The sequence below is a fragment of the Manacus candei genome, unplaced genomic scaffold (genome assembly GCF_025592945.1).
Source record: "Manacus candei isolate 608988 ecotype Guabito, Panama unplaced genomic scaffold, ASM2559294v1 h1tg000148l, whole genome shotgun sequence".
In the NCBI taxonomy this organism is placed as follows: domain Eukaryota; kingdom Metazoa; phylum Chordata; class Aves; order Passeriformes; family Pipridae; genus Manacus; species Manacus candei.
The window spans coordinates 1,498,447-1,513,135 of NW_026138196.1; the positions used below are offsets into that span (position 1 = coordinate 1,498,447).

Here is a 14,689-nt window from a genome sequence, read left to right on the forward strand (position 1 = left end):
TCAGGCTTTGATGCAGGAGAAGTTTATTGAGTCAAAAGAGTGAAGAGAGAAGAGGAACAAATGGGAGGGGTGCGGTGTGAGGTGCAAGTAGGGCGACCATCAGCCGAGGTGCTTTGCTTGCAGGAGATATTGGTGCAAGAGTGAGAAGGGCAGGTGCAGGGGTGTCAGCTGTGGTGTCAAGGACCCGTCAGCAGGTACCAGAGCAGCCCCGGCCTGCCAGGCCAGAGCAGCCCAGGCCGTAGCCAAAGCCACGGCCATAGCCCAGGCCGTAGCCGCTGGCCCCAAAGCCGCCGGAGATGGGCTGTCCCTGGACGTTGAGCTCCGTGCCCAGGGCAGCCCCTGCGGTGGATCCAACGAAGGAGCTCTGGGGGAAGGAGGTCATGATGGGCCCTGGGAAGGTGACGCGGACGGGGGAGGGCTGGATGAGGACGGTGGAGTCCTGGCACTGCCTGACACAGGGCTTGTTGCAGCTGTTGGCCAGCGGGGTGGGTCCGCAGGGGCGGCAGAGGTCGTAGCAGGCCATGGGTGTGGTGTGGAGGGGCCCTGGGAGGGCAGGCAAGAGAAGGTGAGAGAAGGTGAGAGCAGAGAGGGGTGGTGGGCAGCTGCGGGCGCTGGGGGTGCTCGGGGCGGTGTTGCAGGAGGGCTGGGCAGTGGGGAGGCTGGTGTGGGGCTGTGGGGAGGCGTGAGGGCTGCTGAGGCTGGGTCTGAGCGTGCTGGCAGAGAGGGGCCAGGGGGGCGGTGTGGCAGGAGCAGGAGGGGGTTGTGAGGGGCTGGAGGCTCACCTGGTGGCGGGCAGAGAAGGCAGGAGAAGGCTTGAGGAGAAGCGTGGCAGGGAGAGAGGCGCTGGACCGGCTTTTATGCTGCTCCCTCAGGGGCGGCACAGCCTTGGCCCAGCCCTGTCAGCTGGCGGCAGCTTTGAGGAGTTGGGATTTGGGAGCATTTCCAAGGAATTTGAGTGTTGTGGCATTTTGGAACCATGAGCCAAGCACTGGAGAAGTAGGGTGTCAGCAGTGAGGTCACCCCATGTTCCTCGTGTGCTGTGGTTTGTGGGTGTGTTGTGATGAGAGGCCCCATTCCCTCACAACCCTGCCAGCTTGCTTTGGCTTTGGAGGTGTGCTCGGGCTGAGGAGCTGCCCCTTCCATTGCATTTGCTCCTTGCCCACCTTTCTCCCAGCTGGCTCAGCCTGTCCTTAGGTCGGGCCTTTCTCACGGGGTTTGCTCTGGGATGGGCTCGTTTACACCCCGGGGTCCCAGGGCTTGTGCTCCCCAGTGACGCATCCAAAGAAGACTGGAAAGAGGATGTGGGGAACTACAGGCCTTTCAGTGTGACCCGAGTGCTGGGGAAGGTTGTGGAGCAGGTCACCTTGTGTGCCATCACACGGCAGTTGTAGGACAAAGAGGGGGTCTGGCCCAGCCATGATGGGTTTGTGAAAGGCCGGTGCTGCTTGAGCAAGGTTAGCTCCTTGTAGGCCAAGGTAAGCCCCTGAGTGGGTGAGGTGGAGTGTGTTTTCCTTTCCACAGTGCTCCCTTTCCGTGTGCTCCTCTTGCAGACGTGTCCTTGTGGCGGCAGCTTTGAAGGGAGAGTTGGTATTTGGGAGGTTGTGCCTGGAATGTGCTTGTGGGGGCACTTGGCAGGTGCAGACACTGCCCAGGAGAGGTGGGGTGTCCTCTGTGAGGTCACCTGATGTCACTCCCATGCTGTGGGTTTGAGGAGTTCTGGGATTCCATGTCCTGCCCTTGAGGCCGTGCCCGTCTGACCTTGGTGGCAGCTTTGATGAGTTGGAATTTGGGAGGGTTGGACGGTTGGAGGTGTGTCAGGGAGGGCTGAAGAAACAAAAAGGCCAAGGAAATTGGTGGTGTCATCAGTGAGGTCCCCCCGTGTCCCTGGTGTGCCGTGGTTTGTGGGGACCTTGTGAAGATGAGGCCCCAAAGGCTGCCAGGCAGAGCTGCCCCCCTGGAGCCCAGGGCAGAGTTTGCAGGGGGTTTGTCAGGCGAGCAGTGAGTGTTGCTGGGCAAGGGGAAGCCCTGCAGGAAGGTTTGCTGTGTCACTGGGTGCACCTGTGCCCTCAGGGCCTGAGGTGCTGCAGCCAGGAATGCTGAGGGAGCTGCCTGATGTGCTGGGGAGGCCACTCTGCTCCTCTTGCCATCAGCTGCTCATGGTGCCAGTGCCTGGCAGTGCTTCCTGAGGGCTGAAAGAGAGCTCCTGGCTTGGTTTGTGGAGGAAGAGCAGCAGTGACTCCCTGGCTAACTGGCATGTGGTCAGGCTGCCCTCATTGCCAGGGTTATGGTCCCTTGGGATCTCTCACATTTACAGGACATGATACTCTCTCATTGAAACCATGTTTTGTGACCTCAGTAAGAAAAGCATTAAACAAACAACAGTGTGGGTTTGTTCCCTTTTTGCCCAGGCTGGTCTGTGACATCAGGTCACTTGTTCAGGCCATAAGGTTTCATAACTTGTAAGATATAATTCTTAATATCTTTTTCTTGTGAGGAATATTCTATAATAAGCAGAAGAATGCCAATGTGCTTCTCTCTCCTCGTCTGTCCTGCTCTGGGTGTTCCTGAATCATATGGAGAAGCCTCAGAGCCTGAGCAGAGCAGCTGCTGGTGGATCTGCTCCAGCTGCTTTTGTGGCTGAGCTGATGTTCTGAACCTTGCACACTGGAGGTTTGACCTCCCCCATTTCCATCAGGATCATGGATTAAGTGCAAGCTCTGCAAGAGTCTGGATGACACCAAGCTGAGTGTTGTGGTTGGTTGTCGAGAGGGAAGGGATGGCAGCCAGAGGGGCCTGGACAGGCTGGGGAGGAGGACCTGTGTGATGCTCCTGGAATTCAAGAGGGCCAAGAGCTTGTGGGTTGTGTCAGTCCCTAACAGGGCTCCAGGCTGGTGGTGGCTGGTTTGAGAGCAGCCCTGTGGAGAAGGCCTGGAGGGTATTGGTGAGTGAAGAACTGACTGGGAGCCAGGAACGTGTCCTGGCAGCCCAGAAAGCCTCCGTGTGCTGGGCTCCTGGCCACAGTGTGGGCAGAAGGGAGAGGGAAGGGATTGTGCCCCTCTGCTCCTTTCTGGGGAGATTGGAGTTGTGTGTTCAGCTCTGGGAGCCTGAGGAGAAGGAAAGCAGGGACCTGTTGGTGGGATGCAGAGTAGAGCCTTGGGGATGATGAAGGGCTGGAGCCCCCAGTGTCCATGGAGACTGAAGGCAGCCCAGACTGGGAGTTTGTGTGGGAGGTGTGGGTGGTGTGTCCAAGGCAATGTTTGGGCAAGGGAAGAGTTTGTGTCCCATTGTGGAAGGCCCTTCTGTACCAGTCTCTGTTGATCCCTGGGAAATATTTCCTAGGAGAGAGCTGGTCATTTTTCCAACCATTTGATGGCATCTGTTGCCAGAGCTCTGTGGCAAATGAAGTTCTAAGAGTCTTGGAGGAAGAAAGGATGAGGAGGCCTGTCATGTTTTGCTGCAGGAGAACTTTATTGAGGGAAAGACTGAAAGGGTAGAGGAGAGAGTGGAAGGGAGAAGGTCTGAGGTGCTGTAGGGCGACCATCAGCTGAGGTACTTGTGTTATAGGAGATTTTGGCAGAGCCTGAGCTCGTGGTGTGAGGGAAGTTGTGGAGGGCCCTCAGCAGGTGGAGCATCCCAGACCTCCCAGGCCAGAGCAGCCCAGGCCGTAGCCAAAGCCATGGCCATAGCCCAGGCCGTAGCCTCCGGCCCCAAAGCCGCCGGAGATGGGCTGTCCCTGGACGTTGAGCTCCGTGCCCAGGGCAGCCCCTGCGGTGGATCCAACGAAGGAGCTCTGGGGGAAGGAGGTCATGATGGGCCCTGGGAAGGTGACGCGGACGGGGGAGGGCTGGATGAGGACGGTGGAGTCCTGGCACTGCCTGACACAGGGCTCGTTGCAGCTGTTGGCCAGCGGGGTGGGTCCGCAGGGGCGGCAGAGGTCGTAGCAGGCCATGGGTGTGGTGTGGAGGGGCCCTGGGAGGGCAGGCAAGAGAAGGTGAGAGAAGGTGAGAGCAGAGAGGGGTGGTGGGCAGCTGCGGGCGCTGGGGGTGCTCGGGGCGGTGTTGCAGGAGGGCTGGGCAGTGGGGAGGCTGGTGTGGGGCTGTGGGGAGGCGTGAGGGCTGCTGAGGCTGGGTGCGAGCGTGCTGGCAGAGAGGGGCCAGGGGGGCGGTGTGGCAGGAGCAGGAGGGGGTTGTGAGGGGCTGGAGGCTCACCTGGTGGTGGGCAGAGAAGGCAGGAGAAGGCTTGAGGAGAAGCGTGGCAGGGAGAGAGGCGCTGGGCCGGCTTTTATGCTGCTCCCGCAGGGGCGGCACAGCCTTGGCCCAGCCCTTGGGGCATTTCTCAGGCAGCAGCTCTTGCCTGGCCCAGCCTGGTGAGTCCTGAGCTGGGCACTGTTTTCTGTCCCCACCTCTGCAATGTCATGTCCTGCCCTTGAGGCCGTGTCCATCTGACCTTGGCGGCAACTTTTGAGATTGAGCTGTAATTGGGAGGATTTGCATGGGAAGTGCATTTCAGGGAGGTTTGTAAACCTGAGCAAAGCTTTGGAGGCAGAGGTGTCATTAGTGAGGTTACCTCATGCCACTCGTCTGCTGTGGTTTGTGGTTCTGTTGTGCAGAGTGAATCCACTTCTGTGTAACTGGATGTAAATAAATCATTTTACTGCACCCAGGAATGCTGAGGAAGCTGCTTTTTGTTCCTGGGAGGTCACTCTCCCGTAGCCTGGAAAGGTCATGGTGCCTGGGAGCACTTCCTGATGGCTGAAGGAGAGCTCATTCCCCCTTGTCTTGAACGGGATGCAGAGGGATGATCTGGAAAACTCAAGGTTGGTCAGGGTGAGCTCCTACCCACTGTTATGTTCCATTTGGATCTTCCAGAATTGTCCAACAGCAGATTCTGTCATCTCAACCGTGTTTCTTCAGCTCGTGAATAATCCAGTGACCAAACAGCAAACTCAGGCTGGATAATTTTTTTGCCCAGGCTGGTCTATGACCTTAATTTACGTGTCCTGTATTTTTGTCATAAGGTTTTTTTGAACCTGTAAGTTTTGCTATCTTGCAGCTCTGAGCCAAAGGCAATAATTGCTATTAGAAGGTCAGTGGGCTCCTCTTTACTCCTCTGCCATGGTGTGAGTGATCCCGTGTGACCCGAGGAAGCATGAAAGCCTCAGCAGTGCAGCTACTGCTTCAGGATCTGCTTCAGGAGCTGTTTTGGGGAACTGATGTTCTGAACCTTCCAGGTTGGAGCTTTGGTCTTACACCATTTCCATCTGTTCATATTTTCTGATACCACTGCCAGAGGCAATGAAGAGCCTTCAGGAGAGGGCAATTTGCAGGGGACAGTGGCTGCACAATGGCCTTTGGCTCTTGCTGGCCACTTGTCCTGCTTGCAGAGCATGGATCAAAGTGTGGGAGAGAAGTGGCGCTGCCCTGGAGCCCTGGGGCCCAGCGCTGGGGATGGGTCAGCAGGCAGATGGAGCCCCAGTCACTGTCCCCCTTGGAGCTCTGTCATCCCCCAGGGCTTCCCCCAGGGCTGCCTGTGCTGCTCCTCCACAGCTGGACAATTGTCTTGTCCAGGAGGGTGCAGGGAGGGACAGAAGCATCAATCTGACTAAAAGCCCAACAAACTGCATCCACCACATTCCCTTCAGGCCTGAGTGGAGGGGCATAAACACAGAAGGATATGAAATGAGGCAGGAGAGACTTTCCCTTAGTGAGCCCCCCCTGACTGTTGCTGATGGTTGCATTGTCCTTTCAAAGCCTTCCAGTTCCACCCTGTAGGATCTTCTGCCCAATTTTCCAGGTGCTGCGGATAGAGGGACAGGTTTGCAGTTGCCTGCCTCTTCCCTGAGTGCCTTTGCTAAGTGGGGCTGAGTTGGGCTGATTGCAGCCTGCCAGGAGCTGTGCTGAGTGCCAGCAGCTGCTGAAATGCAGGGGAGCTGAGTGTGCTGAGGGTTGTCCCCCAGGGCAGCAGAGGTGTTGGGGAGGAAGAGAAGGGGAGGCAGGAAGGGGCTGTGTGTCTGGGCGTTGCTGGGGCTGCAGGGCCTGGCAGGCAAGAGGCAGCTGGGCCAGTGCAGGGCTGGGCTGGGGGTGCCAGGGAGTGTGGGGGTCTCAGGGATCCCCCCAGAGAGGGGGGTTGTGTCACTGGGTGTGCAATAGTCCCTGGGGAAAGGTGGGGTGAAGCCTGGAGTGCTGAGGGAGGGACCTGATTTTCCAGCACTGCACAGAGATGAATGTGATGGAATTCAGCAGGGAAAGGCCAAGTCCTGTTCCTGCAGAGGACTCTTCCTTGTGGCAGCAGTGGCTGGGGAGCAATTAGTCAAAAAGCATCCCAGCAGAGATGGACCTTGTGGTAATGGTGGAGAACCACAGGATCCTGGACTGAGTGACTCAAGAGCAGTGTAGGGCCACAGGGGTTTTGAAGGGGTGCAGGAACTTTTCATAAGTGGAGAGGGTGAGAGAGTTGGGAACACTTAGTCAGGAGTCCAAAATGTGCCCTGGGTCATCTTAGGTGTGTATGAATCCGTGATGGCAGGAACGAAGGGAAGGTAGCCTGGCTCTTGAGAGTCCTGCCCAGTAGCAGAAGAGGTGGCCATGAGCACAAGTTAAAATGAATGGAATTCCAAGGGCAAAGAAGGCAGTTTGTGGGTGTTCATAGTGTGGAAGAGGTTGTGGAGTCTCCATCCTGAGAGATCTAAAACTGAACTGGCCACGGAACTAGAAATCCTGCTCTCTGTGGCTCTGCTTGTGAAGAGGGGTGAAGCACTTGCTCTCCAGAGTTTTTCCAAACTGAATGATCTTGTAACTCTGTTTGCTGGAGGGTTTGAGAGTCGTGGTGGGGAAGAGAGTTTGGGCAGTGTGTTCTGGCCCAGAGAGACTTTGGCAGAGGCGTGTGCAGGAGAGCCTTGTTGCGCGGAAGCCTTTGATGCAGGTGATGGGTTTGTCCCATATTTTGGAAGGCCCCCCACCCTGTGCCAGTCTGTGTGTTAGTGCTGGTGGCACAATTGTTAAGAAAGGCCTTCTGACCCTTTTCCACCAACCCTGATGGCCTCTTGAGCCCTGGTGTTGTACTCCTTAAGCTTGTGAGACAACTGGAAGAAAAAATGAAGAGGAGACATCAGAGGCTGTGATGCAGGAGAACTTTATTGAGACTAAAGAGTAAAAAGAAAGGAGCAGCCAGAGGAAGGGATCCAGTCTGAGGTGCAAGTAGGGCGACCATCAGCTGAGGTCCCTCCCTTGCAGAAGATTTGTGCAGAGCCCTGAGATCTTGCTGCTCCCCTTGTTGGGAGCAGCCCAGCAGAGGTGGCCGCTGGTGTGTGGCTTGTGAGAAGGTGTTTGCAGCAGAGGGGACTGGCCAGAGCCGAAGGGACACTGGAGAGAAGGAAGGGAAAGAAGAGGAGGAGGGAGCTGGGCCATGTTTGCAGGCAGTGTGGGCTGGCCCCTTGGCTGCTTCCTTGCTTGGAACCCTGAGAGCAGGAGCTGGAAGTGCTGAGCCCATTCAACAGCCTTGGGGTGGAGATGAATCCCTGTTCCATGTGGTGACTTGCAGGTCGTGGGTGGTTGTTGTTGGGGCAGCTGTTTGGGGCCTCAGCAGATGCCAGAGCAGCCCCTCTTGGAGTAGCAGCCCAGGCCTCCCAGGCCGCAGCCAAAGCCACGGCCATAGCCCAGGCCGTAGCCAAAGCCGCCGGAGATGGGCTGTCCCTGGACGTTGAGCTCCGTGCCCAGGGCAGCCCCTGCGGTGGATCCAACGAAGGAGCTCTGGGGGAAGGAGGTCATGATGGGCCCTGGGAAGGTGACGCGGACGGGGGAGGGCTGGATGAGGACGGTGGAGTCCTGGCACTGCCTGACACAGGGCTCGTTGCAGCTGTTGGCCAGCGGGGTGGGTCCGCAGGGGCGGCAGAGATCATAGCAGGCCATGGGTGTGGTGTGGAGGGGCCCTGGGAGGGCAGGCAAGAGACGGTGAGAGAAGGTGAGAGCAGAGAGGGGTGGTGGGCAGCTGCGGGCGCTGGGGGTGCTCGGGGCGGTGTTGCAGGAGGGCTGGGCAGTGGGGAGGCTGGTGTGGGGCTGTAGGGAGGCGTGAGGGCTGCTGAGGCTGGGTGCGAGCGTGCTGGCAGAGAGGGGCCAGGGGGGCGGTGTGGCAGGAGCAGGAGGGGGTTGTGAGGGGCTGGAGGCTCACCTGGTGGTGGGCAGAGAAGGCAGGAGAAGGCTTGAGGAGAAGCGTGGCAGGGAGAGAGGCGCTGGACCGGCTTTTATGCTGCTCCCGCAGGGGCGGCACAGCCTTGGCCCAGCCCTGTCAGCTGGCGGCAGCTTTGAGGAGTTGGGATTTGGGAGGGTTGGATTGTTGGATGTGTGTCATGGAGGGCTAAAGAAAACACCTAGAGCCCAGGAGAGGTTTGATGTCATCAGTGAGGTTATTTTTTGGCCCTCGCGTGCTGTAATTTCTGGATGTGTTGAGAATTGTGCATCCTGTTTTTCAGTGTGACTGGGTGTCCATCAGTCATTGTGTCGCACCCAGGAATGCTGAGGGAGCCATTTGATGTCCTGGGGAGGTCACTCTCCATCAACTTGGAAAGGTCATAGTCCTTTGGAGCAATTCTTAAGGGATGAAAGAGAGCTCATCCCCTGGAATCGTGATTGAGATCAAGAGAGAGGACCTGAAAAACCTGAGGCTGCTCAGGCTGAATTCAGGCTGGTCCGGTTCCATTCCTATGGTCCATTTGGACTTCTGAAATTTTCATCATAAGATACTTGGTCATTTAAACTTTATTTCTTGACCTCCTGAAGAAATGCAATAAACAAACACTCAATGGGGCTCCATCCCTTTTTGCCCTGGGTGGTCTCTGACGCCATTTCCCTTATTCCGTATTCAAGCCATGAGATTTCACAATGTATAATTCCTAAGTTGTATTATTCTCTACCTGTGAGGAAAAACTATAATTACTACTGGATGGTCAGTGGGCTCCTCTTTCCTCTTCTGTCATTTTACTGATGTTCCTGTGTGGAATTCTGGGATTCCATGTCCTGCCCTTGAGGCCGCATCCATCTGACCTTGGCGGCAGCTTTGAGGAGTTGGGATTTGGGAGTGTTCGATGGTTGGATGTGTGTCAGGGAGGGCTGAAGAAACAAAAAGGCTAAGGAAATTGGTGGTGTCATCAGTGAGGTCACCCCGTGTCCCTCAGGGGCTGTGGTTTGTGGCTGAGTTGTTTAGAGGGGCCCCATTTTCTCTCAGCCCTGTCGGGCTGGTCTGGGCTGTGCAGCCGTGCTGGGTGTGAGGGGCTGCCCCTTCAATCCCATTCATTCCTTCCAGCCTCACTGCCAGCTCACTGAGCCTGTCTTTGAGCCTGCCCTTTGGCACTGGCTGTGCTCTGCTGTCAGCAAGTTGACCCTTTGGGGTCACAGGGCTTGTGCTCTGGTTGAAGACGAGCATCCAAAGAAGAGTTTGTGCCAGGCATGAGGGGCTTCTCCTTCCATTTTGTTGGATTCCTCTCCAGCTTTCTCCCAGCTCACACAGCCTGGTTTTAGGCTCAGCCTTGCCCACTGGGTGTGCTCTCTGGGGGTCTGGTTGCCTCTACTGCTGCTAAGGTTGGATCTGAGTGGATCAGGTTCAGCTGACAAGGTTTTGGTCTCAAGAGTTCTGCAGGTGTGGCTTCTGGGAGAAGGTTCCAGAAGCTTCCCTGGTGTCTGACACAGCAAGTTCCCACTGGCTCTGTGTTGGATCAGCTGCTGGACAAAGCAGAGGAAATCCTCATTGATGCAGCCAATCTGTGATGACAACCTGATCTGGAAGGGGCACAATTAGTGCTCAAGAGGAGCTGGAAGAGAGGAGAGAAAACATGGGAGAGGAAGAAGTCTGGGTGATGAAGGGCAGTGCCGAGGGAGGGGAGGAGGTGGCCCAGGGACTGTAGCAGAATGTGCTGTGCAGCCTGTGGAGCAGAGCATGGTGGGTGAGGCTGTCCCCCCACAGCCCCTGGAGGTGCAGGGTGGAGCAGAGATGCAGCTGCAGCCCCAGGAGGAGCTGCCAGCAGAGCCAGGGAGTGCCCAAAGAGGCTGTGAGGCCGTGGGGAGGGCGAGCTGGAACAGGCTCCTGGCAGGACCTGTGGCCCCCTGGAGAGAGGAGCCCGCCATGGAGGAGGTTTGTTGGCAGAACTTGGGAGCCCCTCCAGAGCCCCGTTGGAGCAGCGTGTTCCTGAAGGCCTGAGCCCGTGGGAGGGAGCCAGGCGGGAGCCGTTTGTATGGAAATGCAGCCCATGGGAAGGCCCCCGTTGGAGACTGTGTGTGTGGGATGGAGCCCACGCTGGAGCAGGGGCAGAGTGTGAGGAGGAAGGAACAGCAAAACCAACATGGGATGAACTGACCCCAAGCCACCTTGTCCATTGCCCTGAGCCACTTGGGGAGAGGGGGCAGAGAACTGGGGAGTGAAGTTGAGCCTGGCTGAAGGGAGGGGTGAAGGGAAGGTATTTAAGGTTTGGTTTTCTGTCCCATTATCTTACTTGAAGGTTTGATTTTTAATGAATTAAAATAATTTCCTTGAGTGTAGTCTGTTTTGCCCACGATGGTGATTGGTGACTGAACTCCCTGTCCTTAACTCCACTCAGGAGCCTTTCTCCATATTCTTCTCTCTTCTGTCCACCAGAGGGAAGGGACTGCGAGAGGGGCTTGGTGGGCACTTGGTGTCCTGCAAAGATCAACCCCAACCCCGCAGAGTCCCAAGTTGTCAGCAGAGCAGGGTGCCAGGCTTGTCCCTGCCCCTGGTTCCAAGGTCTCCAGGCTGTGCCTGAGGAATGCCCAGTGACAGTGACCTCCAAAAGGGGACTTCCTGTGGGACATGAGAACAGAGGGATGGGGGCTTGGGGTCACGTGCACAGGTGATGCAGGGTCCCTGGAGAGGGAGGCTGGTGGTGCAGAGAGCCCCTGAATGGGTCCCTGTGGGGCCCTGCAGTGAGCAGGGGATGGTGGCCGGGGCATCTCCACCAGGGATCAGTTGAAGACCCACAAGAAGGTGAGATCCTGGCCCAGGGACTCCCAGGCAGGAGGAATGGGGAGCGGGCAGCCAGAGGGACAGTGCAACAAGGGCCCAGAGCTGGGAGAACTGAGGACCCCGCTGAAGGGTGGGTGGTGAGCTGGACAGCCTGCATGGGTTCCCCAAGGTCCTTGGATCACGAGGGGACAAGGACATGGGGCCTTGTGTGGGTGGTCCTGGGACGTGTCTGTGAGGGGAGATGGTGTAAGAGGGACTGGAAGTGTTTGAGGTGGGAGCAAAGGGTTGGGGTATCCCAGGGAGTGTTGTCATGTCAAAGCCTCTGTGTGATGAGTGATGGGCTGGTGTAACTTTGTGACAGACCCTCAGGAGCCAGTCAGTGCTCCTGCTGGTGGTGGTGGTGACATATTTCCTAGGAGGGGTCTTGTGGCCCTTTTCCACCCACCCCGCTGGCCTGTTGAGGCCTGGCTGTGTAGGGGGTGAAGTTGGAAAAGCCCTGGTAGAATAATGGAGGCAGAGACGTCTCAGGCTTTGATGCAGGAGAACTTTATTGAGAGAAACAAGTGAAAAGAGAGGAAATGGCAATGGGAGGGATGCGGTGTGAGGTGCAAGTAGGGCGACCATCAGCCGAGGTGCTTTGCTTGCAGAAGATATTGGTGAAAGGCTGAGAAAGACAGGTCCAGGGGTGTCAGCTGTGGAGTCAAGGACCCTCAGCAGATGCCGGAGCAGCCCAGGCCTGCCAGGCCAGAGCAGCCCAGGCCGTAGCCAAAGCCACGGCCATAGCCCAGGCCGTAGCCAAAGCCGCCGGAGATGGGCTGTCCCTGGACGTTGAGCTCCGTGCCCAGGGCAGCCCCTGCGGTGGATCCAACGAAGGAGCTCTGGGGGAAGGAGGTCATGATGGGCCCTGGGAAGGTGACGCGGACGGGGGAGGGCTGGATGAGGACGGTGGAGTCCTGGCACTGCCTGACACAGGGCTCGTTGCAGCTGTTGGCCAGCGGGGTGGGTCCGCAGGGGCGGCAGAGGTCGTAGCAGGCCATGGGTGTGGTGTGGAGGGGCCCTGGGAGGGCAGGCAAGAGAAGGTGAGAGAAGGGGAGAGCAGAGAGGGGTGGTGGGCAGCTGCGGGCGCTGGGGGTGCTCGGGGCGGTGTTGCAGGAGGGCTGGGCAGTGGGGAGGCTGGTGTGGGGCTGTGGGGAGGCGTGAGGGCTGCTGAGGCTGGGTGCGAGCGTGCTGGCAGAGAGGGGCCAGGGGGGCGGTGTGGCAGGAGCAGGAGGGGGTTGTGAGGGGCTGGAGGCTCACCTGGTGGTGGGCAGAGAAGGCAGGAGAAGGCTTGAGGAGAAGCGTGGCAGGGAGAGAGGCGCTGGGCCGGCTTTTATGCTGCTCCCTCAGGGGCGGCACAGCCTTGGCCCAGCCCTGTCAGCTGGCGGCAGCTTTGAGGAGCTGGGATTTGGGAGGGTTGGATTGTTGGATGTGTGTTAGAGCGGGCTGAATAAACAACCAAGCCCAAGAGAGTTTTGATGTCATCTGTGAGGTGATTTTGTGGCCCTCGTGTGCTGTGGTTTGTGGATGTGTTGTGCATTGTGGATCTTCTTGTTCTGTCTCACTGAATGTCCATCAGTCATTGTGTTGCACCCAGGAAAGCTGAGGCAACCGTTTGATGTCCTGGGGAGGTCACTCTCCATCAACTTGGAAACGTCATAGTTTTTTGGAGCGCTTCTTGAGGGATGAAAGAGAGCTCATCCCCTGGAATCTTGATTGAGATCAAGAAGGAGGTCCTGGAAAACAAGGCTGTTCAGGCTGAATTCAGGCTGGTCCGGTTCCATTCCTATGGTCCATTTGGACTTCTGAAATTTTCCTAACAAGGTACTTGGTCATTTAAACTTTATTTCTTGACCTCCTGTAGATTTGCAATAAATACACCAAATCGGGCTCAATCCCTTTTTGCCCTGGCTGGTCTGGGATTTCCATTCCCTTCTTCCACATTCAAGCCAGGAGGTTCCGTAACGTATAACCCGTCAATTTTAACATCCTGTAGCTGTGAGCAAAAACTATAATTGCTAGTGAATGGTCAGTGTGCTCTGCTCTCCTCTTCTGTCATTTTGCAGATGTTCCTTTGTGGAATTCTGGGGTTCCATGTCTTGCCCTTGAGGCTGCGTCCATCTGACCTTGGGGGCAGCTTTGAGGAGTTGGAATCTGGGAGGGTTGGATTGTTGGATGTTTGTCAGGGAGGGCTGAAGAAACCACCAGAGCCCAGGAGAGGTGTGATGTCATCAGTGAGGTGATTTTATGGCCCTCGTGTGCTGTGGGCTGAGTGGGTGAGGTGGGGTGTGTTTTCCTTTCCACAGTACTCCCCTTCCGTGTGCTCCTCTTGCAGACGTGTCCTTGTGGCGGCAGCTTTGAAGGGAGAGTTGGTATTTGGGAGGTTGTGCCTGGAATGTGCTTGTGGGGGCACTTGGCAGGTGCAGACACTGCCCAGGAGAGGTGGGGTGTCCTCTGTGAGGTCACCTGATGTCACTCCCGTGCTGTGGGTTTGTGGAGTTCTGGGATTCCATGTCCTGCCCTTGAGGCTGTGCCCGTCTGACCTTGGTGGCAGCTTTGATGAGTTGGAATTTGGGAGGGTTGGAGAAACAAAAAGGCCAAGGAAATTGGTGGTGTCATCAGTGAGGTCCCCCCGTGTCCCTGGTGTGCCGTGGTTTGTGGGGACCTTGTGAAGATGAGGCCCCAAAGGCTGCCAGGCAGAGCTGCCCCCCTGGAGCCCAGGGCAGAGTTTGCAGGGGGTTTGTCAGGCGAGCAGTGAGTGTTGCTGGGCAAGGGGAAGCCCTGCAGGAAGGTTTGCTGTGTCACTGGGTGCACCTGTGCCCTCAGGGCCTGAGGTGCTGCAGCCAGGAATGCTGAGGGAGCTGCCTGATGTGCTGGGGAGGCCACTCTGCTCCTCTTGCCATCAGCTGCTCATGGTGCCAGTGCCTGGGAGCACTTCCTGAGGGCTGAAAGAGAGCTCCTGGCTTGGTTTGTGGAGGAAGAGCAGCAGTGACTCCCTGGCTAACTGGCATGTGGTCAGGCTGCCCTCATTGCCAGGGTTACGGTCCCGTGGGATCTCTCCCATTTACAGGACATGATACTCTCTCATTGAAACTGTATTTCATGACCTCATTAAGAACAGCAATAAACAAACAACAGTGTGGGTTTGGTCCCTTTTTGCCCAGGCTGGTCTGTGACATCAGTTCACTGGTTCACCATTCAGGCCATAAGGGTTCATAACTTATAAGCCCTAATTCTTAATATCTTTTTCTTGTGAGGAAAAACCTGTAATTACCAGAGGAGGCTCAATGTGCTTCTCTCTCCTCTCTCTCGTCCTGCTCTGGGTGTTCCTGAATCATATGGAGAAGCCTCAGAGCCTGAGCAGAGCAGCTGCTGGTGGATCTGCTCCAGCTGCTTTTGTGGTTGAGCTGATGTTCTGAACCTTGCACACTGGAGGTTTGACCTCCCCCATTTCCATCAGGATCATGGATTAAGTGCGAGCTCTGCAAGACTGTGGATGACACCAAGCTGAGTGTTGTGGTTGGTTGTCGAGAGGGAAGGGATGGCAGGCAGAGGGGCCTGGACAGGCTGGGGAGGAGGATCTGCACAAACCTCAGGAAATTCAAGAGGGCCAAGAGCTTGTGGGTTGTGTCAGTCCCTAACAGGGCTCCAGGCTGGTGGTGGCTGGTTTGAGAACAGCCCTGTG

The 14,689-nt window shown here is 56.9% G+C and overlaps 5 protein-coding genes across 7 annotated transcripts in view; all 5 read right to left on the reverse strand.

The window, feature by feature from the left end:
• Nucleotides 1-14,603, reverse strand: LOC127463014 (feather keratin B-4-like). Of its 3 annotated transcripts, none has more exons than XM_051771983.1 (3): nt 13,131-14,603; nt 1,364-1,758; nt 1-543 (listed from the first exon to the last, which is right to left on the reverse strand). In XM_051771983.1, the coding sequence occupies exons 2-3, from the start codon at nt 1,695-1,697 to the stop codon at nt 188-190; spliced, it is 690 nt and encodes a 229-aa protein (XP_051627943.1). In that variant the 5' UTR covers nt 1,698-1,758; nt 13,131-14,603; the 3' UTR covers nt 1-187. The 3 variants fall into 3 exon arrangements, with proteins under 3 accessions (XP_051627943.1, XP_051627944.1, XP_051627945.1); XM_051771984.1 differs by lacking the exon at nt 13,131-14,603 and adding an exon at nt 9,039-9,109; XM_051771985.1 differs by lacking the exons at nt 1,364-1,758; nt 13,131-14,603 and adding an exon at nt 12,265-12,330.
• LOC127463019 (feather keratin B-4-like) overlaps nt 1-14,689 on the reverse strand; it is a 41,573-nt gene continuing 26,884 nt past the window's right edge. Inside the window, exon 3 of the mRNA XM_051771997.1 lies at nt 1-186. The gene's annotated coding sequence lies outside the window, so the exon portion shown is untranslated. The remainder of the gene's footprint in view (nt 187-14,689) is intronic.
• On the reverse strand, nt 3,617-4,768 carry LOC127462983 (feather keratin B-4-like). The gene is made up of 2 exons (XM_051771922.1): nt 4,209-4,768; nt 3,617-3,969 (listed from the first exon to the last, which is right to left on the reverse strand). The coding sequence occupies exon 2, from the start codon at nt 3,947-3,949 to the stop codon at nt 3,617-3,619; it is 333 nt and encodes a 110-aa protein (XP_051627882.1). The 5' UTR covers nt 3,950-3,969; nt 4,209-4,768.
• On the reverse strand, nt 5,944-7,920 carry LOC127463025 (feather beta keratin-like). Its single transcript, XM_051772009.1, has one exon. It carries the CDS (start codon nt 7,905-7,907, stop codon nt 7,578-7,580), a length of 330 nt encoding a protein of 109 aa, XP_051627969.1. The 5' UTR covers nt 7,908-7,920; the 3' UTR covers nt 5,944-7,577.
• Nucleotides 11,679-14,689, reverse strand: part of LOC127462984 (feather keratin B-4-like) — a 13,299-nt gene continuing 10,288 nt past the window's right edge. The window contains exon 2 of the mRNA XM_051771923.1: nt 11,679-12,025. Within this exon, the coding sequence (XP_051627883.1) occupies nt 11,679-12,005 (327 nt within the window). The 5' untranslated portion in view covers nt 12,006-12,025. The remainder of the gene's footprint in view (nt 12,026-14,689) is intronic.

Bases quoted from the DNA above. Each gene is read 5' to 3' on its own strand.
- LOC127462983 (XM_051771922.1), bottom strand. From the start codon at position 3,949: ATGGCCTGCTACGACCTCTGCCGCCCCTGCGGACCCACCCCGCTGGCC.
- LOC127463025 (XM_051772009.1), bottom strand. From the start codon at position 7,907: ATGGCCTGCTATGATCTCTGCCGCCCCTGCGGACCCACCCCGCTGGCC.
- LOC127463014 (XM_051771983.1), bottom strand. From the start codon at position 1,697: ATGGGAGTGACATCAGGTGACCTCACAGAGGACACCCCACCTCTCCTG. The intron at 544-1,363 runs GTGACCTGCTCC...CTGCCCTCCCAG, and splicing joins GCCGTGTGATGGCACACAAG to GGCCCCTCCACACCACACCC.